The 25,115-nt window shown below is 47.3% G+C and overlaps 2 protein-coding genes across 4 annotated transcripts in view; one reads left to right on the top strand and one right to left on the bottom strand.

The window, feature by feature from the left end:
* Positions 1 to 238: 238 nt before the first annotated feature.
* Positions 239 to 2,570, top strand: LOC146543369 (uncharacterized). Its single transcript, XM_085235660.1, has 2 exons — positions 239 to 1,023; positions 1,404 to 2,570. The coding sequence occupies exons 1-2, from the start codon at positions 239 to 241 to the stop codon at positions 1,426 to 1,428; spliced, it is 810 nt and encodes a 269-aa protein (XP_085091786.1). The 3' UTR covers positions 1,429 to 2,570.
* Positions 2,571 to 3,098: 528 nt separating this feature from the next.
* Positions 3,099 to 25,115, bottom strand: part of LOC104913100 (uncharacterized) — a 117,088-nt gene continuing 95,071 nt past the window's right edge. For 2 of the 3 annotated variants that reach the window (XM_085235642.1, XM_085235644.1), the window contains 5 exons: positions 21,829 to 24,284; positions 21,411 to 21,608; positions 20,416 to 20,554; positions 13,139 to 13,220; positions 3,099 to 4,584 (listed from right to left, as the gene is read on the bottom strand). The gene's annotated coding sequence lies outside the window, so the exon portion shown is untranslated. Of the gene's footprint in view, positions 4,585 to 4,610; positions 9,665 to 9,829; positions 9,878 to 11,465; positions 11,722 to 13,138; positions 13,221 to 20,415; positions 20,555 to 21,410; positions 21,609 to 21,828; positions 24,285 to 25,115 lie in introns of those variants that run through there. The other variant, XM_085235643.1, reaches the window with a different exon arrangement.

The following is a 25,115-nucleotide window of genomic DNA, read 5'->3' as shown; positions in this document are numbered from 1 at the left end:
AAACCCGTGTGTCATTGCCCCATTCCACAAGACACCAGGCACAGGGATTGCCAGAGCAGGTCAAGGGGATGCAGGGAGCGGCGCCTGGCGAAGTGGGGGATGCCGAAGCGTTACCTCGGAAGCCTCGGGAACCAAGAGCAACGAGGGCCTGCCGCCGTCTGAGCCCAGGCTGGGACTTGCCTTCTCACCGCGCAGCAGGGCAGGCTGTGGGCACCGCCGGGCACAGATCCCAAGGAGAATGCAACCGCTTGAGGAAGCGGCGTCGAACATTCTCACGGGCCGCAGCGGGCGCAGCAGAGCAGAGCGGGTCAGTCCTTTCCTGGGCAGCGCTGGGCCTGATGCGCCCCAGGGTCCGGTTGGCCCTTCGCCGTGCCCGGCGGAGCTCCGAGCTCCGGGAAAGCCCCGAGCCGGGCGGCGAGCGTCGGGGAAAAGAGGACGCGCCTTCCGCTCACGGCGAGGTACGGCCGTGTCTGTAGGCGGCCCGGCGCCAGGTTCTCCTGGCAGCGAGAAGCGAGCCGGGAGAGGAGCCCGGACAGCGGAGGAGCCGAGAGCTCCCTGTGCCGCGATGCGCGGTCCCGCTTCTCCTCCTCGTTCTCCCCCTCGACCCGGTGCCGTCCGACTCCGCTCTCCGCTTTCGTTGCAGCTCCTCTTCTCCCGTCCCGCCGACTCCGGCGCTGATGCCCGAGGAAGAACCGGGCTGCGGAGCAGAGCCCCGTCCGCCGCAATGAGCGGCCGCCGCCGCCCCGCAGGCGGTGACACGTGGCGGCTCCCGGCACCCCGCCTGCTGCCGCCCCGCACCGCCCGCATCGCGCCCGTCCGCGCGGTGCTCTCGCCGTGCCACCCGCGGCCCCAGACCTCGCCCCGTGCCCACCGCCGCGTGCCGTCCTGCCGCCCCGGTGCCCGCCCCGTGCTGCCCTGCCTGCCGTTCCCGGCCCTGGCGGGCGGTGCCGCTGCTGGCGGCGGCCCCTCCTCTGGCCGCGCTGCGGCCCCCGGCTTCCTTGGCGGCCCCGGGGGCTGTGTGAGGTACGGGGGGAGAGCGGCCCCGGGGGCCGATAGAAGTAGATGAGGAATTAGAGCATATGGAGATAGTCATTGTATAGATAGCGGATAGCAAGATAGTTGGTAGGGACATAGATAGTTGATAGCAAGGTAGCCGATAGTGAGATAGATAGCTGGTGGTGATACAGGTAGTGAATAGATAGCAGATAGCAAGATGGGTCATTGGTAGAGAGGTGATTTGTGGATAGCGAGGTACTTCCTGGCAAGCTAGAGTTACTAGTGGTGTAGGTAGATCGTAGGCAGATAGCTGATAGGGAGATCGTGGATAGAAAGACAGGTGGCTGCGAGATAGTTAATTTATAGATTGTGATACAGAAAGTAGCTAAAAAAAATATCTGTTTCAGACAAGGCACTGAGACCTGTGTGTGAGACTCTCCCCTCCAGTGTGGTGAAGATCAACACCTGATGCTGCTCCAGCGCCAGCAGAAGAGCAGCAGCTCTGCAAAGACCCGTCCTGCCAGCAGAGCATCGCAGAGAAGACGACGAGTCTCCCGCTCGCAGGAAGGTACTCGTGCTGCAGCCGCCTCCCCGGCAGCCCCGCCCCGCCCCGCCCCGCCCCGCCTGCAGCTGCGGCCCCAACAGGGCAGCTGCAGGTGATGGGCTGGCAGCCCAGTGCGGGCTGTGCGAGGGGCGGAGGGAGGGCATGGCTGGGGGCGTTGCGGACTGAGGGTTGTGGATAGCGAAAGAGGACAGCAAGGTAGTTCTTATCTTGATCGTTGGTGAACTGCAAGATAGCTGATAGATTGTGGCGAGTGATAACAGAACCTTCTTTCGTCTTTGCCGCAGTTGAGTCCTTGGATCGCTTCACCCCCTCCTCCAGGAGGAAGCAGGATCAGCGCCGGCTGCTGCCCCGGCGCCGGCAGAACGGCGGCTGTTGGAAGCGGGACCTGCTGGGAGATCGCCGGGGAGAAGAGGACGCGCCTCCCGCGCAGAGGAAGGGCTGTCAGTGTATGCTCGTGGCCCAGCACAGTGTTCTCCTGGCTGGGAGCGGCGTTCCCATGAGATAAGGCGGGGCAACGGAGGAGCTGACGATGACGGGCCGTGTTCTGCATCTGCATTTCTTGCACGGGCCGCTTCCTGGCTGTAAGCAGCAGCGGGGCTCTGACGGTTTCAAAATGCTTTAGCCCGAGTTGGAGGTTGAAACCAAACGATAGACCTGTTCGTACACAGCTTTCTCTCTTGCAGTTCAAAAGTCTTTCTTCCCTTCTCTCTGACTGCCCCTCCTGACCTGATGATAACTAACTTTTCTCCTTTGCATTTGTTTTACTCAGTCTTCTCCTGTAACCTCACCTTCAACTGAGATGATGCTCAGCTGCTCCAAAACAGCCAAGGAGGAAATAGACTGAAGAGGAGAGCCCCAGATCACTGTGCCTGTCTGAACTTACACACGCAGAGGCTGAGCCAGCAAACGATGGAGTAGATAGCATAGAGAGCCAGTTACCACCAAAATGTCTTAGTACTGCGTGGTGCAATTGCCAAAGAGCTCTGTAAATAAATTGACTTTGTACATATCCTTGTGTTGTTCAAAACTACGGGGGTTCGGTCTGATACTTCAGGAAATGTTTTGGAAAAATCATTTTTTTTCTGTTGTCTTTTTGTCTTGGGTGGGGTTTGTAAGTGGGAGGGGTTTTAATGCTGAAATATTACTTGAGCTTCACAGCAGTCAGTGTGAGTCACAAACAGTTTGTTAATCATTTCTAGCTGAACAAGAGCACAGGACTGCACTCTCTGTTTCTCCCCATGCTTTTGTCACTTGCAATTTGTGTAATGTGGAGCTCAGGTTTTGACAGAGGAAGTTAGAGCAGTTTTGCCTTTAAATAGGTCCTGCCCAGGCTTACGTACCAAAAGGCTGCACAGCAACATTTGTCTGTAGAAATTTGCTGTTGGAGAGTTACAGAATTATTTGTAAGGTTTGCCACGTACTGCAGAAAAGCAGTAAATAAGTCAGAGCAGAAGGATAAGCAGCATATTCAACAACCCATTCATTACATTTGACTAATTAGAACATAAAGCCGTTCAAGCAGTAAGCAGAACTTGAGTCATGGAGCACAAATGCATTTACTTCAGCAGAACAAAATACAACTCCTAGCTGTTCGTTGCCATTTTGAGGATGTTAAGGAGGAAAACAAACAAACAATGCACCACAAGACTCCTTTTGGAAGAAGCAGATCCCAACCACCACCTTTCCATCGGCTCTCTGTGAGTTGCTGTTGCTGCACTTGGAGGAAATCCCGATGCACCCCGACAGACAGCAGGGAAGAAAACCAACAGATGTCCCTTCAGCACGGGGCAGCCCTGCACACTGCCTGACGGCGCCACAGGCGGCCCAAAGCACAGCGTGTGAACCAACAGCTTTTCCCCACTGAAGGACGCCGCTGGCAGCAAGTCAACGAGTGTGGGTGTCTTCTTCTGCCACTCACCAGCACAGCTCAGCTGAGTTCACAGGCGTGATCCCCCATTGGATTTATAGAGGGAGGTGTTCCCTGCTCTGATCCTCTGAAACTTGTGGTGTTGGACTTTAGAGGACCACCAGAGGAGGGCAAATGATGACTTGGCTGCAGCTCCAGCGCGGTGCTTCGTACTGTGCAGCCACTGCATCTCAGAAAACACTCATTTTGTGATGGCCTGAAAGCTTTGTTCTGGGCCAGGGCTGTATTCAAGGCACGATGGCACAGCCACAAACTCCGAAAATACTTGCAGTAGAATGACCAATGTTACAATAGGCGTTTCTGCGGTCACGTAATGCAGGTGATTCCAGGAAGGCACACCGGTAGATACAAGACAGACAAGTGACCCAAAACAAGCCATAAACAAATGCATCCTCTCACAGTGCTTCTGTTTGCTGCAGGCAGCGCATGGCTGGAAATGTGGAAATCACCACCCCATGTGTGTAGAGAAGACTGTAAAGAAAGCTTAAGCTCGTCCAGACCACTGCTGAAGGTTTGTGTGGTGGGAAGATGCTCCCCAAGCTGCAGGAAACAATCAAATAACCCAAAGGAAACGCAGATGCCGCTGATTTAACGCGTCCCCATTTGCAGTCTATAAATACCTCTGTGGTGAGCTCTGAAGATCTCGGTTTATCTGAGACGAGGAAACGGAGACAGAAAGCTAACAGACAAATAGAGTGGATTTCACAGCACCGCCATTTGTTGCCTCTCCTTCAGCTGTGCCGCTTACAGCACAGAAACGGTCCTGCAGTGAGAGGAAATCCGTCCTGCCCGGAGTTCTGAGTCTAGGAAGGATCTCGTCGGCGTTGCTGTGAGCTGCAGTGCTCAGCCATTGCTGCGGGTTCAGAGGTGCAGCAGGCGGGAAGCATCACACGAGGACGTGGGGCGTCTTGCAGTGCGGCAATAAAGGAGGCGGCGGCTGAGAACGGCTGAGCCCAGGGCCAGAGCTCCTGGAGAACGCCGGTGGGCACCACTGCCAGGGGGAGAGCATCAGAGCTTCAGAGCAAGTGTCTGCATCATTTCTTCACTGCAAAGCATGCTCTGGAAGCCGTGGATTTAACTCTCTTGTTGCCTCATCCTGTTGCAGAGAGGTGAAAGAGGAAATTTATTTGACATCTAAACGAGTAACACTTTATTTTCTCTTGTTCTCTGACCCAGCAATTAACCAAAAAGTTTCCCTGGCCAACAAAACTAAAGATTTTCTCGTGACAGCCTGTATTTCACAGCTACAGAAAGGGAAAAGGACCACAGCATTTTCTGTAGAAGTTGCCACAAAAGGAATTCCAGAACTACAAACATGGTGGCCATCATCTCTTCCCTTCTCACGGCACAGCAGCAACATGACAGCCTAGTAACTGTACCTCTGGGGTCAACTCCTCTGATTCACATCTGGCACTGTTTTGAAAAACGAGTCTGGGGAGCGTGTTCCTGTGTAATTCAATCACCTCTGCTCGAACACCTGTGCCCCAGCTGACCCATTCAAAAAAGGAATGAAAGCTTCCTTTAAGAACAGTCACCCTGTAGTTTGTACTTGTGCTCCTCCTATAACACTAACACAACTAACAGTTACTGCAGCAAGAGGTCCACCTTCTCATAGCAGCAATAATCACCCTTGAACATTCTGTTCCTTACAGCCCACATATTGTAGAATCACAGAATGGCCAGGGTTGGAAGGGACCTCAAGGATCACAAAGCTCCAACCCCCTGCCACATGCAGGGCCACCAACCTCCACATTTCATAGCAGCCCAGGCTGCCCAGGGCCCCATCCAACCTGGCCTTGAACACCTCCAGGGATGGACGGGGCATCCACAGCCTCTCTGGGCAGCTGTTCCAGCACCTCACCACTCTCATAGGAAAGAATTTCCCCCTGATACCCAGCCCAAATCTTCCCTCCTTCAACTTAAATCCATTTTGCTGTTGCTTAATGTAAATTCACTGTCCGTGTGAACTCAGACGACAAAATGAGCAGAGCTGGAGCTTATTGCAAGGTGAGGGGAAGGTAATCTCACTGCACGTGCTGACATGGTCTATGGCTTGCTCACAGCCATCGTCACCTTTGGCTTTAAGAAATACTGCTGTCGGCTTCTTATGCCACTTTTGTTGAAGGTGGGTTCTGCCTTGGCACAGCACCCAAAAGCATCCCAAGATCCATAATGGGGTTTGCTACAGAGTGCTCTCTCACATTCCTCTCACCAAGGTTTACACAGCACTTTGCTGTTTTGTATTACAAGAACAGTGATTGCTTCTGCAGCCAATTACCTGTGTTAAAAAAGAGCAATAGGGGCAGAAATGCATCACTTGATGCTATAACACATTTTAATTAGGTTTTCAGGCCTCATAATTGAGGAGGAGATCAGCTTTCCCTGCAAGCTGTAAGTGCCACTATAAACAAGCAACATTTTGTTGCATAAGCAATGTATGCAATTTTTTCTTTTTTTTTTTTTTTGTGGAGCTGACCTGCATATATCAGCTCACATACGGCAATCTGAATGTATGAGTTTGGTCCTGCAGGGTACTGCATACATATTCACTGTGCCAACTGGTAGCACTGTTTGGCTGACAAAGGTCAATCAGCAGATGCCTTATCTGCTGTGCTCCACTACCATGTATTTGTGTCTACATGCCTACATTCTGGTAAGGGAAGCCAGAACCAAAATCTGCATTTTAATTGTGAATACACAAACATTTGATAAATTTATCCCTGTTACTGTAAGCGCAGTCAGGAAGAAGGAAGGGTTCACAGTAACTCAAGACAAAAGACAGGATGGTCTCAAACACAAAAGCCAGCTGGCCACACAAAGGTCTTGCCAAAATCTAGACTAAAACACGTAGGTAGGCTGAGGCAGGAGCCAGTGTAACCTAAAGCAACCTCAAGTAACAGAATGGTTTGTTAAGGTCCAAATCCATATGTAATTACATGCCTAGGAACAAAGGAGGAGATGTAAGTGGTATCACAATGCAGCACACAATCCCTTCCCTGTGTCAAACATAAATGAGGGGATGCCAAACAGAGCATGCAACAATGGAAGGAATGACACAGGGCATATGTGACAGTAAAGGCTTTTGGCTTAGTAAAACAGTGAGGTACATATCAGGCAGGGATGGTGCGAAGGTGTGAGGGCTCTGCAAATGATTGCCTAGCACCCAACTGCACAGCCTCAGCAAACCCCCACCCCACGTGCAGACTGACTGCACGGATCCAGCCCCAGCTGCTGGGACAGCAGCACACGACCTGTGGTTGAACAGCGGTCTGCAAGGGTAAAGCAAGCAGACTGCCACAGTTCCAAAGGATAAAAACATCTCCCACGGTACTTATAAACTTGAGGGGCTGGGAGGGGTGGTATCTCCACTCATTTTGACAGTGTCAGAACAAGAATGTAGGCTACCAACTTGTCCTGGAATGAATTCCCCAAGTCTGCTATTACAAAATGATCAAAACAAGGAGTTTCAGCTTCGCTACCGGATTCTTCTGCTTTTTCTTAAGCTGACAATTTAAAGAAGTTGAGAGATTCACAAAGAATAGCTATGATTCAGCAACATCACTGTTCCCAATGCAAAAACACAGAAGTTATTCCAGCACTTCCCAGAGACAAGATGGGATGCACCCAAAATCATCATTAGCACACATTCTAACTAAGAAGCTAACCACAAAGTCTTTTTGTTGCTGATGTTTGTTGTTAGTTTTGTCTCCCAAAAGCAGATGTCATTCTAAGGACACATCAGATGACTGTGGATGGAGAATAATTTGCTCTGGACAGACCATCAGCCTCTGCCAGCACAGGCCAGGCTGTGCCCTCAGCTCCTGCAAGCAGCCCCTGGCAGCAGCTGCTGGGGGACACGTCTGAGAGCTGGGTGGTGCAGCAGCCAGCTCCAAATACCCGAGCACTTGGACATGAAGCAGAGGCCAGGAGCATAGCAAGAGCCAGCACACTTACAGCAATTCTACCCAGTGCTTGACACTCCAGCTAATCCGAGAGATGGGGGCTGAGATCAACATGGCACCTCCAGCCTCCACTGGAAGGAACACAACCCCCTATTTAGCTTCTCCAACAGAGTTACGAGGGTCAGAACATCTCTGCATCAGCACATCTCCTCATGCACATCCAGGTGGGGAAAGCTGTGTATTTCAATGCAGTGCAGCTGTCACGCACGTGGTTTAAAGGCATCACCAGAGAAACAGCCAGATGCTGACAGGAGGAGAGGACTAAGGAAGCAAACAGCCAAGAAATTGCATCTTTTGTCAATGCCATTTTACTTCTTACAGGAGTGCTGTGGGTGATAATTGACACTGTCATGATGTAAAACAGCAGCTGCCTCTGGGCACCGACGTGGAACATGTGCTGCTTTGAGACACCCTGACCTGAGTGAGTGAACACAGCCACCTCCCAGCAGTGGTGTCATGCATCAGTCAGCAGCTGCAGCACGAGGCCCTGCTCACCCTGCAGGGCATGGCATGGGGCTCTTTTGCAAACAACTGGTTTCAAAGGCATGAGCTGTATCTAGCAGCAGCCAAGAGCCGGGCAGCAGATGAGTGCTCAGGCACCCTGGTTTTCTCCCAGCTCTGTGCCTTGCAAGACGTGGGGAACTACATTAACTCCAGACAGGGGTGCTCTGGGTGCGCACCCCAACACTGGCATCACTGCTACTGAGCATCCAAAACTCCTCTAGGAATATGGGGGAGATGACATCTGCACACCCCTACAGCCTGCCCAGTATCACCATGGATTTAAACCTCCTTAACTATTATTAATGCCTGTAACACTATAATAGGATGATAATAGCAGTGTGGCAAAGCCCTTAGCTACAGCAAATGAAAACAAGCTCAAATGCAGCAGCCACAGATACAGAAATGAAGGAAAAAAGCTGCTTACCTTTGGAAGGCCTCACATAAGCAGAGACCTCCAGCAAGAGATGACCTCACCTCCACTGCCAACCCTTAAATGAGGGTTGGGAAGGAGTGCATCCTGCCTCCACCCCTTCATCGCTCAGCCTTGCATGCACCTCAGCTCCCCTGGGTTGGCCATGCCTTCCCACCAGGTGCTCCATCACTGTTTCAGGCTGTGACTGAGCATTGCCACTAGAATGCCCCTAATGAATTCATTAAATTAGCCATATAAGATAAAATGAAGAGCTCTGAAAGTCATGCTGACTGAAGGAGCAAAAGTAGAATAGCTCGTGCTGCTGTGCATTCAGGGCCATAAAAGCTGCCACTGACATCAGCCTCCTTCACGTGGTCAGAGGGCAAGCAGAAGCAGAGGAAAAGTCTCTATGGAACAAACACTTGGTATTTTAAAAGTCATTCCTAAAGCAAAAGTGCACAATAGGAAATCACTGCCAGTTACAAATACTGCAAGTAAAAAGAGATGAGTTGGAGGTGTGAGTTATGCAGCTCGTCCCACTGATGCCCTGTGTACATTTCACACAGTGTCTGAGCATTCAAGTGCCTGTCAGGAGGGCACTTCTGAAAAGCAAGTATCAGCCCTGCGTGCTCGGGTGTCTCCGAATGTACGCCGTGCTTGTTGGGCAGATATGCTCGTGCAAAGGTGGAAAGCAACCCAGCTGTCTGCCTGCAATACTCCTGTCTGGCAAGGAAGTGTTTGTCATTAACTCTCTTTATTGGACATCAAGACAGTTACTATGCATGAGAAAGGATTTCCCACCATCCTTGAGGATAAAAAAGATGGCAGAATGAGCAATTGGGTCCAAGCTTTGTGTTCTTTGCATGTTCCCAGAATGAGCCCTGTCTGCACAGAGGGAGACTTTCCTGCAGCCACAGCAGCAGCACCGCTCCACGCCTCAAAGGAAAGCTCACTTCCAGAGGAAACTGCCTTTAGGTATTAATCCAACTCTCTTCTGAGGCCTCCCATCATTTCTAGCTGCTGTGATTACTCTTGAGATAAAATCAGTCCATGTGTGAAATGTAACGAGAAAAACTTCTATTACACAACTGTACCGAACCGTCAGATACTTTCTTAGTATTGCCAGGCTGTTTGAGATGTGAGGAAACGGCCCCGAGGGGAAAAGGTCATCAGAGTACTAATGCATGATGCTATCCAGCTGCCTTCCAAACCTGCAAGCAGTCTCTGCAGAAGGTACTTCACAACAAACAATCATTCAAATGCCTTCTGCCCAGCAATGAAAAGTCCATCAGTGGCATCTGGAAGGTTTAAGGAGAATGGAAGAATTATTGTCAGGGCCATTTCTGCACACTGCAGCCCAGCAAAAACAACCAGGTGTGTCAGACAGAAGATGAAAATGAACAGCCTGCAAGCAGTGATGGGGAAAGCACCTTCCGGCTCACCTGCTTAATCGAGATGCTCACCTGAAGTGCCAGCAGGTGTGAGCCAGCGCCAAGTCTGCACAGGGACTGCTGCAGAGACACAGGGCTGTATTAGAAATTGGGATTTATAGTGGGAGCTCTCGGGCAACCTCAGCAGGTGGCACTGCCTACTCTGAGTACAGTGCTAGGGTTGCAAAGTCTGAAGACTGTAATCACAGTTACAAGCACAAAGAAAATAGTAACCTGCATGCAGACATGAGCTACAACAAATTACACACAATGCAATTCCCACAGCCTGCAGCCAGATACAACACAGCAGTCACAGTGCCATTCCTCCTGACTGAAGCAGTCTGTGCCTCCTGCTCAGAACTGCCCTGACGTCCCTGTCTGCTCCATCGCCTGGCAGATTTATCAGAAAGGACAGCATGTGAACGTGATGTGAGCCACGGCCTGCAGGATGGTTTAGTGTGGCAAAGGCATGGCAAGCTGCAGAGTGTGCTGTAAGATCTTTGGCAAAATAAAACCTATTAACATAGCAGCCAGCATGTTGTTTGTCATCGTCCTTTAATGCCTAGGAACAAAATCGCCCTCTGCTTGGCAAGTGCTCCGTGTGATTTCATTAGTGCATCTCTTACTGTCAGTCCTGGTGTTCTTTGTGGGAATTCTGGGGGACGCACCGTGAAACTGAGTGCATGTTATAGCCCACAACACATCTGCAGCACCTGCACAAATGCACAGCATAAGACACCTGCACCAGCACTGATCCACACACCTGCATGCAGCGTGATGCAGCAGGAGCATTTCTAGCCTGTTTTAGCAATAAAAAGCCTGGAGGGAGAGGGAATCTCTGATACGGCAAAAAAATCTCCTGCAGCAGAGAGGCCCTGTTTCAGACAGCTGGAAAATGGAATGAGGTTTCCGGATAGCGGCCCTGAGTTCAGTAGGAACAAAAGATTTTGTTTCAGAAAGATAAAATGTTGCATCTCGGTTTGGCCATGCTAGCAACTTGGTGTACTTGTGTTAAGAGCTGCGCAAAGCAGAACTCACCGCAGACCCCCTGCAAGGCAGCGTTAGGAAGTGGGAAAGTGCAATTGGACCAAAGAACCGAGGAGTGCAGATGGGAAACGGCACCCAAAGGTGCTGAGCAGGCTCCGGGCTGAACCTGGGATAAAATAAACCATGCGGTGCAGAACAGCCGGAGGTACAGAGGCCCCAGGCTGTGGGAGGGCATCGACTGACACACGGCATGGCAGCCCTGCGGGGCTCTGCCCAGAAGGCCCAGAGCTGTGAGAGCAAAGCTTGAAAGTAAGACAGCAGCTACAAAACCTCGCCTGTGCTTACAGCTGAGGTGTCTGCCCGCCACCTGCTGACAGCTGGCATCGGCTCTCCTTTTTGGCACCAGGAGTCACAAATCCATCAAACAAAACTCACTTCGCTTTTAGTTGGGTTTTGCTCCCGCTTCCGTCATCCTAAATCAAATGGCAGCAGCAGACTGACGGGCCTTGTGAACACAGGGCAAGCTGCAGCTAGAAGTCTGCCTTGGCAGCCTTCAGCTCAGTGCAGTGGGAAGCAGCAGCCCTGAGAGCACGAGCAAGCCCATGGGTGTGCTGAAAAGCATTCTGATGTGGGTTTCCATTGATGTGAACGAACAGATTCACTGGTACAACAAGAAACCCACCTCACACTGTGCTCTACTCACTGCAACACAACGGGATGTTAATTCTGGTGCAGGCTGGGCATTAGGAAATACTTCTTCTCCAAGAGACGGTCAGGCATTGGAACAGGCTGCGCAGGGACCGGCCCTGCAGGTGTCCAAGAAATGTTCAGATGTTGTATTGAGGGATATGGCTTAGTGGGAAATACTGGTGGTAGGTGGATGGTTGGACTGGAAGATCTTGGAGGTCTTTTCCAACCTTGGTGATTCTATGATTCCCCTAAAATTATCGGATTTTGGTTTCATGTTAGTAAAATAGTTTTAAGTATTCACACCTTGAAGTCACTCTCCTCTTATCTGTGCTAGACTTGACCTGATAGACCTCTTCCCACTGATTTACACAGAAAATGAGTAACTCCATCTATTCATTTCGTTCATATTCATATCTTTTCATTTCCAGAAGTGAAAACAAAGCATTCCAGCTAAACTTCAGTGATTTGACACCGATCTGTTGCAGTTATTGCTACAAAGTGCAAGACTGGTGGAAAGAGAATCAGGCTTAAAATATTTCAAAATCAGCTAAAAGCAGCCATACTCTGCAATGCCTGAGGAACCCCATTTGCTATGGAAAGACAAAAGGTACAACCAGGAAACTAAAATGGAGTGAGGAGGGAGCAGCCTTTTTGAGATTCAAGCAACAGCAACGCACTGAGCAGAGCTCGGGGGTCTCTGAGGTCTGCACCTCCTGGAACCCCTGGCACAGCTGCATCCAGACTCTTCAGGAATGGCTCAGTGACACACAGCAGGAGTGGTGAATACTTTTTTTTTTTTTTTTTTCCTTCCAGTTTTTGCTGTTTAAAAAAAAGTCAATATCGGAAGGACTCTTGGATTAATCGCGGAATTGATCTTAGCGATCCTTCCACACAAGTCTCATTGATCAGCTCTGTTAACAAGCCCTACCGGCGCCTTATAGAATCATCACAAGAACAAGAGGAGAGGAATTGTGAGCCCTGACATCCTCAGTCAGGGCCTCCATTATTCCGAGCCATGGGCTCCCCTGGACTGGCAGTGGGATGGGTGCCTTGGGAACTCACACAGCTTACTGAGATCTCTGAAGAAAAAGAAGCCAGCAGCTCAGGCAAATCCCCCTCTTACCAACAAGACCTAAGAGGATCCTCCAGCAGCTGTACGGCCCTGCTCTGCTAAGAAATTTCAGTGAGGCGTTTTAGGCAAAACAGGTGGGAGGTGGTAAGGTAAGCAGGACGGTTTTATTCACCTTCACTCTCAAGGAACTCCAGTAGAAAAAGTGCTGATAACGTGTGCCACTGCACAGCTCTCCATTTTCATTAACATGAGGAATTTGAATTGTGAGTGTAGGGCTGCTACCGCAATGAGCTCGAGGCCAATACACTGCCAACTGCATAAACGCTCGTGCCATCACCTGCTTGCCATCTTCACAAATGCACGGAATATTATGTCTCGTATGTCAGACTTCTCTGCTGTCTCTAGATCTTTAGATCCTCACAACCAAACCTCACACAGTATGATAGCTGCCAAGGCAACTACTCTCCCAGAGGGATAGATACCCAACTGTGGTCTCTGTGCACTCCCACCTCACAGACAATCTGCCCTAGGTAACCGAGGCACCCGTAAATCTGAGGGGTCTCCATGCTTCTGTACCCTCATCTAAAACGTACCTGCCTGGTGGTTGCTCAGGGACGGGGCTGCTCTGAACGGAGTTAGGAACTCTGGCTCACCTCAGCATCACCTTGCTCCAGCCTGCAGAACGGAAACACGAGTTACTTGGGAGAGGCCAGTAACATTGTCTTCAGGACATTTTCAGAATCTGAAGTTCAATCCAAGTTCCTAAGAGAATTTTTGAGTGATAATGCAACTGAAGCTGCTAGAACTGTATTAAAAACATGTTAACCATTGTATTTTCTGAGAACAATACAGAACAGAATGTGAGATTATCTAGGTGACTGTGGAGAAGGGTCCATGAAGCACTGACAGTAATAATCTTCCAAAGGCAACAGGCAAAGCAGTAAATACAGGGATGTAACAGTCTGAGAGCCTTTCAGGGCATCCTCCTTTCTTTGTTGCTGCCCACCTCCCTGGAAGAACTACTTTGCCTACTGACGGAGGCAGAGGCACCTCCATTAGCTTACACCAGAAGGCACTGCAGCCAAGCAAAGAGGCTGAGCTGCAGTTCCTTAGTGTGCGCGCAACTTCAGAACAGGTGCATAAGTAAAGGCTGCAAACGGTTACATGCATAATCCATAGGTTGTATTTCAATCAAAACCTTCATATTTTTAATTGTCCCTATGTATCTAGAAATCAAATGCAGACCTCAGGTACACGAATGTTTTCACAGCAGGCACAAGATTTATCCACCGAGTTAAGCTGCACTTGGGCTCTGAATTGCATAATGTAATTTGCTTGCAAGGGAGGTGACAGAACTGCTCTTGTACAGAGACTAACTGATTTTACACATTGCTACAGGAAACCTGCTTTAAAAGTCTGGCTTTGATCAACAGACTTCTCACCTACAATGTTGTGCAGGAGAGATTTAAGTTAAATTAACACAGGCTGTTCCATACTGAGTCAGATATACAGAGCTGGGCTGAGAACCTTTCCGAGGCTCAGCAACTTGTATGTGTAGCCTTGTGCTTCCTTAACTATCAAAGTATTGGCTATTCCTTTTCTATTCTCCTTGCCTTACATTCCCACGTAGCAACAACCCAACACCAGAGTTTCACAGATACACAAATCCCCCTTCCTTGGAAGGACACTATTACAGTGACTTCGGTGCGTTTGAACTGCTGCATCCTTACAGGGGAAATGAAATAGGAAAAATAAGCCAAAAAAAGTAAAATTGAAAGCAATCAAATGACACCAAGGAAAACAAAGAAAAAAACCCAAACCCTTGTATCCCAGCAGAAAACTAGGAAAGTTGAAATACTATCCTATACTACACTTACAATGACTCAGAAGTCTTAGTGGAGCTTGTGAGTGCTTCCTTGAGATCCATGAAGTTAATGAATGTTGATGGACATATTCCATAGGTGAAAACGGGGCCAATATCATCACCCATGGGGAAATTCAGCTTCAACACTCTTGGTGCTGGAGAAGAGATCCCCCAACACTGAAACTCTTCTATATCTTCAACACTGGCTGCTAATACAGCTCTTCTATCCACGAGCAACACTCAAGGCTGCTGTCAGCACTTTGCACAGCCTGCCTAGCACAGCCCCCGTCCCTCATTCACTCCTACAAATCTTCAAAGGAACAGGTTCCATAGCCCAGCCTCAGTCTGTAGCCCAAGAAACAATGTGGTGGAACAAGTCTAAAAAACCCCTAAAGCTGATTTAATAGCACGAGCCAGATCTCCATTCTGTACTGCAGGAGGAGTTACGTGACACAGCAGCTGCGGTCCTGTAGAAAACCATATTATTTAAAAATGAGCAATTATTAAGCCAGTCAAGAATAAAATGCACTGCAATGATGCCACACCAGGTGTCAGCCCCAAATGCCTGGAATGCTGCTACAGTTTGTTATTCAGAGAGCAACGCAGCACGCCTGCAAAGTGTAAGTAACAATGAGATAATCCAAACTAAAAGCACATGTGTATAATAAATACCAGAAGGGCACACATTGTTCTATATATTAATCACATTCATAACAACAGACCAATTTTTCTCTCCCTGGGGTGTGAAGAACAAGATTATAAATCACAATGTGAATACTTAAAGATCACACTTGAGTAACCTAATTGTGTACAGCGATGATGGGATGAAAGGAAACTCGATCAAATGCGAAATTGTTGTTAGATTTCATCATCTTAAATACATTTCTTTGACCCGTTCTGATAAATGATCCAGATAGAAAAAAAAATGTTGGCTTACCTTATTAATATCTTAAGCTTCCCCTGCCTATTTTCTCCTTGCTTACCTCTTCGTTTGAATGGAGCATTATCACATAGAAATACATCTGGTAGTAACGCAGGTTTTGGTTCCCTTCTGTTACAAATCACACCTACCTTTGTTTCAAAACTGCCTTACAGAGGAACCAGAGGAACTGGAGTTTTGCTACATTCAAAAACTGTCAGACAATCTTTAAATATTTATCTTTGAATTCCCCTGGTTGCATGTACTGGGGAATGTTTTCATAAATACATCAATAACTGTCTTGTACAGCTCATTAAGGAAGCTTTTTATCCTTTAGTCTAATAGTTCAGTTTGCAGTCGCCTGTAAATCATTTTTATGGACCTCCATTAAGCACGCCCTTCAAAATGCAATTATTTGTCAGATTTTGTATTCGCGGAACCAATTGCCAGAGAAAGCATGAAAGAAGCTGAGAAGAAGCATAAACATTTGAAAGCAGAAACTGGCACACGTCCAGCAGTGCATCCTCTCCTGTAACACGTGGTCCACAGCGTATGAGATGGACCCAAAGGACTGAGCTATGCAGGATGGGCAGGGTGAGCAGAATGGCTCACATCAACCGTGGCTGCACACCTTGAATTTCCTCCTCAGGGATGACATCAGTCTTCCTATGAGGCCCCAGGACCTCCGTCCTCACGTGGAGTTTTACCACGTAGCAGAAAGATACGGACACTCACATTCCTTGTCCAACCTGAAGCAACACGTGCCAGCAAACTTCTACTACAGATACAACTTGTTCACAATAAGTTACAGTAAGTTGCTCTTCAAGTTAATTTCATTTCCCAGACCTTAGCAAAGCATAAACTTGGATAAGCAGGTTTCTAAATATGAAGTTTAGAAACACGCTTTAAAAAATGCCTTAAATATGTGTATGTGCTGAAAATCATAGAATCACCAAGGCTGGAAGAGACCTCTGAGATCTTCCAGTCCAACTGTCCACCTTCCACCAGTATTTCCCCACCAAACCATGGCCCTCTGTACAACATCTAAATGTTTCCTGGACACCTCCAGGGATGGTGACTCCACCACCTCCTGGGCAGCGTTCCAGCGCCTGACCGCTCGTGGAGAAGAAATGTTTCCCAAATCCTACTGTACTTCCTTCAAGAATTATCCTCCAGGCAGAGAGCAAAGAAGCAGCACTTTAATCCCTGTGTCAGCTGCTGCCATGCCTGGTGGCATGATGGCACTGTTCACCCTTGGAAAGGAAGAAAAATCCCAATTGTGGGGAGACCAATGAAGGTACACAGTTATGTCCAGATGGAAAAGCTGTCTTGCATTTTAACAGGGATGGCAGAAAGCTCCTTCTTATCTGCATTGTGTTGAGGTACCAGCTACAAAGGCTGTAGATTTCACAGCAGATCCTCACACAGATGCAAATGCATGGATTGGTTTGGATTTACCATATTTACATAGGAGTGCCAAAGAACTACAGAATTGATACAACGATGAAATCTCCATACACCAGTGGCAAAATCTCACCTCCATCAAAACAGCCGTCAACACAATTCCACCAAATGCTGATGTGAACACAAAAAGCCCAGCATTAGAGTTGATAGAGCAAAAATAAATAATCAAGATACAAAGAGAAAAGTAATTCTACCTCCCAGACTGGGAATCCTGCCTTCAGACACATTCTGCATATGCACACTGCCACCCTTTGCTGAAGTTATTTTCAGGCTATTAACCACAGAATCACAGAATCACAGAGTGGCCAGGGTTGGAAGGGACCTCAAGGATCACGAAGCTCCAACCCCCTCCCACACGCAGGGCCACCAACCTCCACATTTCATAGCAGCCCAGGCTGCCCAGGGCCCCATCCAACCTGGCCTTGAACACCTCCAGGGATGGACGGGGCATCCACAGCCTCTCTGGGCAGCTGTTCCAGCACCTCACCGCTCTCATAGGAAAGAATTTCCCCCTGACACCCAGCCCAAATCTTCCCTCCCTCAACTTCAAACCATTTCCCCTTGTCCTGCAGTTATCTCTCCTTTCAAAGAGTTGACTCCCCTCCTATCTGCAGGCTCCCTTTAGGGACTGAAAGGCTGCAATGAGGTCACCCCCCAGCCTTCTTTTCTTCAGGCTGAACAAGCCCAGCTCCCTCAGCCTGTCTTTGCAGGGGAGGTGCACCAGTCCCCTGATCATCTTTGTGGCTCCTCTGGACCCTCTCCAACAGCTCTCTGTTTTTCTTATACTGGGAGCTCCAGACCTGGACGCAGGACTGCAGATGGGGCCTCACAAGAGCAGAGCAGAGGGGGACAATCACCTCCCTGTCCCTGCTGGCCACCCCTCTTTTGATGGAGCCCAGGATACCATTTGCTTTCCGAGCTGTAAGAGCACACTGCTGGCTCATGTTCAGCTTTTCATCCATCAGGACCCCCAGGTCCTTCTCTGCAGGGCTGCTCTCAAGGACTCTTCCTTCCAGTCTATATGGATGCCTGGGATTCCTCCCTCCCAAGTGCAAAACCTTGCACTCTGCTGTGTTGAGACACTTGCACACTTAATTCAAACATTCTCAGTTATGAGGGCAGCTCTGAAAGTAATGCCTCCTATTTTATGATGTTGGCCCACAACATCAGAATGGCGGATGGTGGATCATAATGGTAGGATAGCAGTAGAGGCTGAACCTTCCGATCAATATTTCATTATATTTGTTGTTTTTATGACAGATGGCAATAGAAGGGCAGTCTGACAGAATGGCATTTGACATGGATGGAGCAGAGGGGTGGGACTGAATTTCTCCATGCAGAAAAAAATGGCACCCATTGACATTCATCAATGGAGACCAACAGAGGATGTGAACACAGTGAGGAGGTGCACAGTGTGTTTCAGCAGTGGAGACAGCAAAGTGAAAGACAAGCCGTGTTCCTAATGGCCAGGCAGATTTTGAGGAGTACAGCTTACAGACTCTTGCTAATGGTGGCATCTGTGTTGAAAAACAGTGTTTTGTAGCTGAGAATGTGCTTTATCAAACAATAATATTGTGCTCTTTGTATCTGCTGTAGTTTCCATGGAAATAAATAGGAGGCATTACTTTTGGAGCTACCTCTGTACATTTGTCCATACATACCAATAGACATCACACAGACTGCCTATCACAGACTCCATCTGTAGGGATACTCAGCACAGGTATCATAAGGGGAGAAGAAAGGTTGGTGACCAGATGATATGTCACCAGGCCAGGCAGAGGGAGATACTACTTGGGGATGCCAAGAGAACAGGTTCTGCCACAATGAGATGAAGAGGACAGGTTTAAAACTCCAGTCCATCCAGTAACAGCAGTCAGCATCTACATAACCACACTGCAAGAGAAACACAAGACGACGACAGTACACAACGCTACCCTCAAATGATCCACCTACCTGATGAAGACAGATGGCAATGAAGTCTAAGATGAAGTAAGAAGATGAACAAAATTAGATTACTTTCTTACAAATGGGCAATGCTGCCAAAGGCAGCAACACCAGGCACCAGTACCTTACCAGCATCCATAGACAGCTAAAGCTCTAAGGACAAATTAGATCAATCGCCTGATTTGTGGATCCGACCCACTGCTGCTGAAATCAACTGAATGTTTCACTGCCAAAACTCTCCTTCTCCAAGGGCTGTGAGTTTAAAAAAGCATAAAATGTTAACAGATGTTGTCTATTATTGTTATAGTATATGCATTTCTGAATATTCTTCTGAATGTCAGCTTCATAATAACACTTCTGTAGCACTACAGTGCATTTCAATATATGTAGATGAGGCTGTTGTATTTTCCATCACCGTTCAGCAACACACACTGCATTCTTCCAAGAACCAACAAACATTACAAATACCAATGGGCAATGGATGGAGTGGGAGTACAGGTGATGTTCTCTTTCCCCTCAGTGGCAGGGAGGGATACTGAGAGGACCAGGGAAGTCTCTCTGAGAAATACATGGCTGACAGCCTGATGCCACCATGGGAATTTTGGCTTTTCTGGCTATGGGGTGGTTTACTTGGAGCCTGGCTTGGATGGAGTCCACCTGAATCAAAAGGGGGAAAGAATTCTGACCCAGGAGATGTCTGAGTTCAGTGAGGGGGCTTCTTTGTAAGCAGTCAAATTCCCATGCAGAGCTGTCTGCAAATTTGAAGCGTGTATTAATTAGTCTTACAGAGTTGAATCATTACCTTTTTGCTACAGAACAGTGTTTACAGAAGGTTCACAGTACAAAGGAGGAAAAAACACACCTGAAGAAAGTTGCATTTTCCCACTATTAATCTCATTACAAGAGGCATGGCCACAGAAACACTGCTCTGCAAGGCAAAGCCTCTTACACAGACACATGCACACACTGGGTGAGCAGTATCCTGGTGTTTGTAAGCATAGAGAAAGGCTCAGACTCAACCTGCTGCCTTAGTGCTTAGGTACACATATCTTGCAAGATGTAGCAATGGTTGGGGTTGGGATAAGCAGACAGGATCTCCCAGCAGCCAGGGCCTGCAGTGACTTCCCCAGGAGGTCTGAGCAACACCATTCCAAGCAGGCTGCCATAGCTAATGGAACCACAGAGCAGGAGACAGCAGCAAAGTCTGGTCCAAAGCTGTTTGGGCGGAGTAAGCTCAAAGTTCCGCTGTCCTGACCTGGAAAGGGTGGGTCTGGTCAGTGCTGGAGCACTTCCACGAGGATGGAGTCACACAGCCTTGCTGCTTAGCAAACCCCTGCCACCTCTCTCAGGACAAATTTCCTTTCCTGGATGATTCTGATTTAACAGAACTCTGCACTTTTCAAATTACTTCATTTGAGGGGAAGGGATGAGGAAGGTGAGGATTTTCTTTTTTTTTTTTTTTTTTTCTGTAGCTACACATCAAAAACATGTGCTGTGGCAATTATGATAGTGGCAAACTATGTAACACCTAAGAAACTTCCAAAGTAAGAAGGCAGCCTCCATAAAGCGGTGCTGCTTCCCACATCTGACACTGCGATTCGATCAGAGCTGCCTGCATGCAGCTGTTGAGTCCTGGTCACAGAAATCTCTCAGCAGTGACAAAAAGCCCCTCCACTTACCCAGGTGCTGTCCCAACAGTGACACTGCACTCCTCCAGCCCTGCTCCTATTTCCCATGTCTGGCCAGGCAATCAGAGCTCTGCATCGTGGTGAAGCCTGCAGTGTTGCTGATGCCAACAACTGACAGCCAACCATTTACCTATAAAATACAACTAGCATTTTTAGCAATTCTAGAGAGTGACAGAAGGATTTTTGTTCAGATACAATGCTGAAGAATACATTTGGCACATCAAGCACCTTGCAGCCACAGCCCCAAGGCTAGGAATTTCTTCATTTCCATGGTGTTTGTTCCACACGTTCCAGTACTACTGAAGTTCAATGTCCTGCACATATTATCTAACACATCAGAGCATTTAACCAACCCAGCAATCTTTGTGTGTCAGTGAAAGGGATATAAATTCCTCCTGTCCAGCTGGGAGAGAACCGCTTGGTCTGTGCACTACACGGGATGTTCCAAGGGCTTTGTAGCATAGGTATGAAATTAGTCGCTGCACAGGCAAGCAAAAAGACTTGATGCATTTGCGTATGGCTTCTACATTACTTTCCAGGGCTATCCAAAAACAGGATGTCATGCACAGAGTCTTGCACTTTAGCTTAATCCATCGCTTCTGCAGCGCATCGCTGGCACAGCCGTGCGTCGCATGAAGCAGCCGCTCGTGTTCAGCCCTACAACCAGCAGCAGGGTTGTCCTGCTTTCTCTCCTGGATCTGTGGATGTTAAATGGGCCTTTTTATATCCTTCTCCAGCAGCTGTGCTGCATCTGAGCAACCTTTTGTTCCTCACACTATGTAAAACGATTAATGCACTTGCCAGGCTGCAGAGAATTACACTGAAAACTACAGGTTGCAGTGGTACAAACAGTTAGCCATAGTGTAACTCCTTGCAACAAATCCAGTGAGATTTACTCTAACTGCACAGCTCCGCTGCATGGAAACCAGTCGAGTGTCACTGCTGCTAACTGGCAGCTTCACGGAATGCCAACCAAAAATATTTACCACTAGGATCCACAGATGCTATGTGAAATCATTGCCGAGGAGCTCCAAACCTCCTCTGAAGACTGAAGAACTGCCAGAAGGCCACGAGGGTTGCCAAATGCTGGAGGTCAAACTGAATCTCTGTAGCGGGGATACACAGCAGAACGTGGGAACGCATCCAGGGCCATACATACAACAGGTCGCTCCGTTTCAGCTAACCTGGACAGAAACCAAACCAAACAAAATGAAGTGGGTATTCGTTATGGCTTCATATTTCTCTGAGATTAATTAGACTCTGGGTTCTCTTGACATGGCATTCTGCTGCAACCTTAAGGCTCTTTTATTTTTCCTGGGAAGTACACAACATCAGCAGCACCATGCAGATGTAAGGCTTCTCTACAACATGGCCCGGGAGAAATGGCATTTCTCATCACCTTACCTCTACGATTGCTCCACTTTGTAGTTTCAGTGATGAACTGATGCTCAACTGAAGTGCGACTTTTTTTTTTACAACAACCAAGTATCAGCTCTTCCACAGAAGCAAAGCAACGTGGTTTTAATTCAGTGTAGATTTGGCTTCTTGACAACCCATGTTGCTTTCGAATAAGCAGAAAAACAAATTAGTCATGTGCAGTGCTTTGGAAGCATAAATGCTCATTCTAAAGCCAGGAGCCATTAATAAGCATTCGCAACCTTACAAATGAATAACCATAGGAGCACAAATGCTGTATAAATTTAAACACATAATTTAGTCAACAAAATTAGTAGAATGTAGGACACAAAGAATTCAACAAAAATTAGACATTAGAAGATGCTTTTTGAATTGGAGTCAAACTCATCTCGTTTAGTATTGGCTGTTTCCTCCATAGCACGGATGCCATTAATCCTTTGTGCTGTTTTCAAGCCAAGTTATACTCTTTATTTGAGGCATCTCAGGTTTAACAGTGGTGTGACAAAAATTTTGTTGACTTGAACAAATTGAGCCTAGGAATGAATTTGTTGTGTTGCATTTTAGCAGTAGAAATACAGCCGCTGAAGAAAATATCCACTGACAAGGAGATTTGATGTCAGAATTCTAAACCAGACAATCTTTAAGGAATATGAATTTTTTCAGTCCAAACTGTTCCCTTTCAACTGAAGCTGTTTTTCTTCATTTGCTGATCTCCAAAGCAATGTTGCTACCTACTGACTGGCTTGTTCAAAATCCACGCGATCCCAAACCACATGAAACCTCCCACATATTCACCTACTCCATGATGCTGCTGGATATAACTTAATTAAATGAATCGTGATCATCTTATCCATCCTCCTGTCAGTACAACATTTTTCCTGGAAAACTATTTGCTACTGCTTTCTCCAATCAATTTTTCACGTGTCAAGTGATGGGTCTTTTGAGACTAGCTTTCTATCTAAAGAATCACATTGTTAAAACTTTTTCCCTACCATTGATTTAATCTTTCCTTTCCCTCCAAGATATCAGTTTCTTCTCATCACGCTTCTTTGTTTATGTCTTCCTAACTGCAAGACAGAATGACAGAAGGCTGTTCTGAGCTGAGCTGCACTCACCCTTAAGCTCTTCCTACCCAAGTTGTGCCTGTCAGCTGCCTACTGAGTTTCCCAATAGTCTAAAACCGTTGTGGACAGGATTGTGCATCTCAGTCAAGAAGCATTTCATTCCCCGCTCTGTGACTGTTTCCTTTTAAGTAAAGCAGTCCTATCTCATGTTAACAGCACGAGGCTACTGCTAATGGCTGAAAGCTGAGTTCTGGATTTAAAGGTAAAGAGTAACGTTTTGGAACCACTGCTGCATGTTTTGGCAAGGAGTTTCATTATAATTTGTGGTAATACTTCAGTGTATAGGTAAATCATTTGTATCACAGCGAGCAAAATGATAAAATGGCACCTTGGCGATGTGACTTCACTTTCTATTCTGGCATTTAAAAAGTAAACAAAAATTGAAGAGACACAGAAATGTATCATTTTTGTGAAAACTGTTGATAGCAGGATCTATAAAGCTTTACAGCAAGGGAGACTGGTACTCCTAACCCATTTATGAGAAAAAAACAGCCTATGTTTCTGCTTTATTCTGCTTTCACTCACTTACAGATTCAAAGAACAGTTTCCTGTGGAAATGACTTTGCTGATTTTTTGCCAGCTCACAAAGTGCAGGCTCCTCTACTGGCTTGAGGTGCCAAATTTCATTAAGACAAGTGGCATATCACCAACTGGACAGCACGAATGGTAAGGCTGTGACAAGGATGCCATGAGAGCCAGTGGGAGAGGGGAGTGCTGCAAAGAGCAATTCTGATGGCCACTGGTTGGCAGTTGGTGCAACACTGAATTCTGTCATCTCATTACTTCTGGACTGCAGGTGGTAGCAAATGAGACCAGTAAGCATTTTCTGTTTGCTACTTAGACTGTAGTAATCAAAGCCAAATATAGTATAGCAGTCACCATTAAAAAGCTTGACACCGACTGTCTTAGCAACTTCAGTTACCATGGCATCTCTTCATATAATGCCACTCTATTAGATCTACTGCAGAGTGGTGAATACTGCGTTTTAAAGCTTTTACATCCATTCTGTAACACAAAGAAAAAGGAGAAAACAAAACAAAATAGAAAATACATTATTTAACAAAGCACGTTTCCATGAGTTTCCACAATAAGCATCTGAAATGTTTCTGCAGTGATAAACTCTTGGAATTTAAATAAAGAAGAGCAAATATCATCCTAAGGCATTTCAGCCTAAATTAGTTAGTGATTTGCTTGGCGTCCAAACAAAGACATTAAAAGTGAAACTCATCTTCAAATTCCTGTGTCCACGTCCTCAGAGCACTGATCCAAACCACTGGGATGAGAAGTCAAAACCACAAACTTGCAGAATTGTCATCTACCCTAAATGAAAGCAAAAAGGAGAAAAGCAGATAATTCAAACACTCTCATACCTAAAATATATTAAACCCTAACATAATGACTTACAAATAATGAAGGCTTCAAGAAGTTACATTCAAACAGACATAATTTAAGGGACAGAGTAGAAAGTGTGAAAAGCTACGTTATGAGCATCCAACGATTCTCTAAGGGGGAGAGGTGGAACTCTAACCACTCAGAGTCAGCATTTCCAATTTCAGACATTGCTGTTTTCAGTTATTAGCAGCTCGTTTTCACTGCCACATATGGACATGTAGTCGTTTACTAGCACTTGTATTTCAGTAATCTACAGCAACGATCTTCTGGAACAACCTCAGCCTGGGCCTGGCTCTGTGTGTCTGACACTGGGACTGTGAGACTACTGAATTGAGTGACATCCAAACAGCCTCCGTTGCTTTGGGGACTCTGCTGCTCTTCAGCTTTCATGCTGGGTAAAGGAGCAGTTGTACCTTTTAGAACTTTCATGAGCCACATGTTTTAGAAATCACAACTGCACTAACAGCCTCCTCATGTGGTCTTCCAACACTGCAAAAGAAGTCTGTATGAGAACAACAGTTTTTACAACTGAAAACCCCTGAAAGGAATTTCTTTCTGCAACTTTTCCTTTAAGTTCTTCAACAGTAGTAGAACACTTGACATTTGTATGTCAAGAAGGATGGGTTTGTGGTAGGCACTTTACTATAGGCTCAAACATTAGCCCAGCGTAACTCCATGGCTTCAGAACATAAAAAAAACATACATCCCTTGTCCAAAAAACAGTGACAACATTCTGAAGTGTTAAGAGAAATGCTAGAT

The sequence above is a fragment of the Meleagris gallopavo genome, chromosome 14 (genome assembly GCF_905368555.1).
Source record: "Meleagris gallopavo chromosome 14, MGAL_WU_HG_1.1, whole genome shotgun sequence".
In the NCBI taxonomy this organism is placed as follows: Eukaryota; Metazoa; Chordata; class Aves; order Galliformes; family Phasianidae; genus Meleagris; species Meleagris gallopavo.
This window is presented reverse-complemented; position numbering and strand designations above follow the sequence as displayed.

Excerpts from the sequence above, each read along its gene's own strand:
- LOC146543369 (XM_085235660.1), top strand. The coding sequence starts at position 239 with ATGCAACCGCTTGAGGAAGCGGCGTCGAACATTCTCACGGGCCGCAGC. Across the intron at positions 1,024-1,403 it reads GGCCCCGGGGGCTGTGTGAG|ACAAGGCACTGAGACCTGTG; the intron begins GTACGGGGGGAG and ends TATCTGTTTCAG.